General features: G+C 65.4%; 1 protein-coding gene across 1 annotated transcript in view; it reads left to right on the plus strand.

The window, feature by feature from the left end:
- The first annotated feature begins 365 nt into the window (after window positions 1-365).
- LRRC38 (leucine rich repeat containing 38) overlaps window positions 366-936 on the plus strand; it is a 16,087-nt gene continuing 15,516 nt past the window's right edge. The window contains exon 1 of the mRNA XM_006914423.1: window positions 366-726. Coding sequence (XP_006914485.1) covers window positions 366-726 — 361 coding nt within the window. The remainder of the gene's footprint in view (window positions 727-936) is intronic.

Raw genomic sequence — 936 nt, forward strand, 5'->3', positions numbered from 1 at the left:
CGGAGTGGAAGTCAAGGTGAAAGATAATTTTTTAACTTTGTTTCTTGATCCCATGTTCCTCCCCCACCCTGTGCTCTTCCCGCCTAGCTGGTGACAGACATATTACCTTTTCTCATTTTACTGATGGGGCACACGGGGTCCGGAGAGGTGGAGGCACGGGTACTGAGGCCAGACAACTTGGAACACAGTTCTCCTGACCCCAGGCCACAGTGCCGGTACCGGCAGCAGATCCGTACTGGTGACTGCCAGTTCCCCAACTAGCTCAGGGCCAACATGGAAAGTGCTGACTGGCCCTGGCCTCTCTCTGGGCAGCAGCAGGGGCTCTGGCAGCTGTCAGCCTCGCTGACCCGACCTGCCTCGCTGAGATGGGTCGAGTACGGGTGGGGGAAGGGAGGAAGGAAGACCAGACACCTTGGAGCTCCCCGGAGCCCGCTGGAGCCGCGCCCAACCGCAGCTGGCAGCCCCGGGCACGGCCCCCGAGAACCCGCGGGGATTACCCCGGGCGCGGAGCCACAGTGACCCAGGTTGCGCTCCGTTTGGCAACGGCGGTGGCGCGCGGGGCGAGTCCTTTGGCACCTGGCTGGCGCCGGGGTACGGGGCGCACGCCCCTGACACGCCCTCTCGGGTGCGGGGACGCTCGGGTACTGAACTTAGTTGTTGAGGGCTCCTGGCCGAGTGCGCACGACAGGTCTCTTCGGGTCTCGGGAATAAGCTGCCCGGCCGGGTGAGGCCCCCTTGGGCGTCAGCCACTTGGCCACCCCTACCGCTCCCTCCTCTCCCCCGGGATTTAACAGCGGGTTAATTTCCTGTCCGAGTAAATCCTTCGGGAGTCCCTTGCCCCTCCCTCCTCAGCTCTCCCGGCTCCGTCCCCTCCGCCTCGGGCTCCCCTAGTCCATCCGCGTCGCGCTCGGTCGCCCCCGCGCCTGGGCGCCCGCC

Source organism: Pteropus alecto, unplaced genomic scaffold, assembly GCF_000325575.1.
Source record: "Pteropus alecto unplaced genomic scaffold, ASM32557v1 scaffold125, whole genome shotgun sequence".
NCBI classification, from domain to species: domain Eukaryota; kingdom Metazoa; phylum Chordata; class Mammalia; order Chiroptera; family Pteropodidae; genus Pteropus; species Pteropus alecto.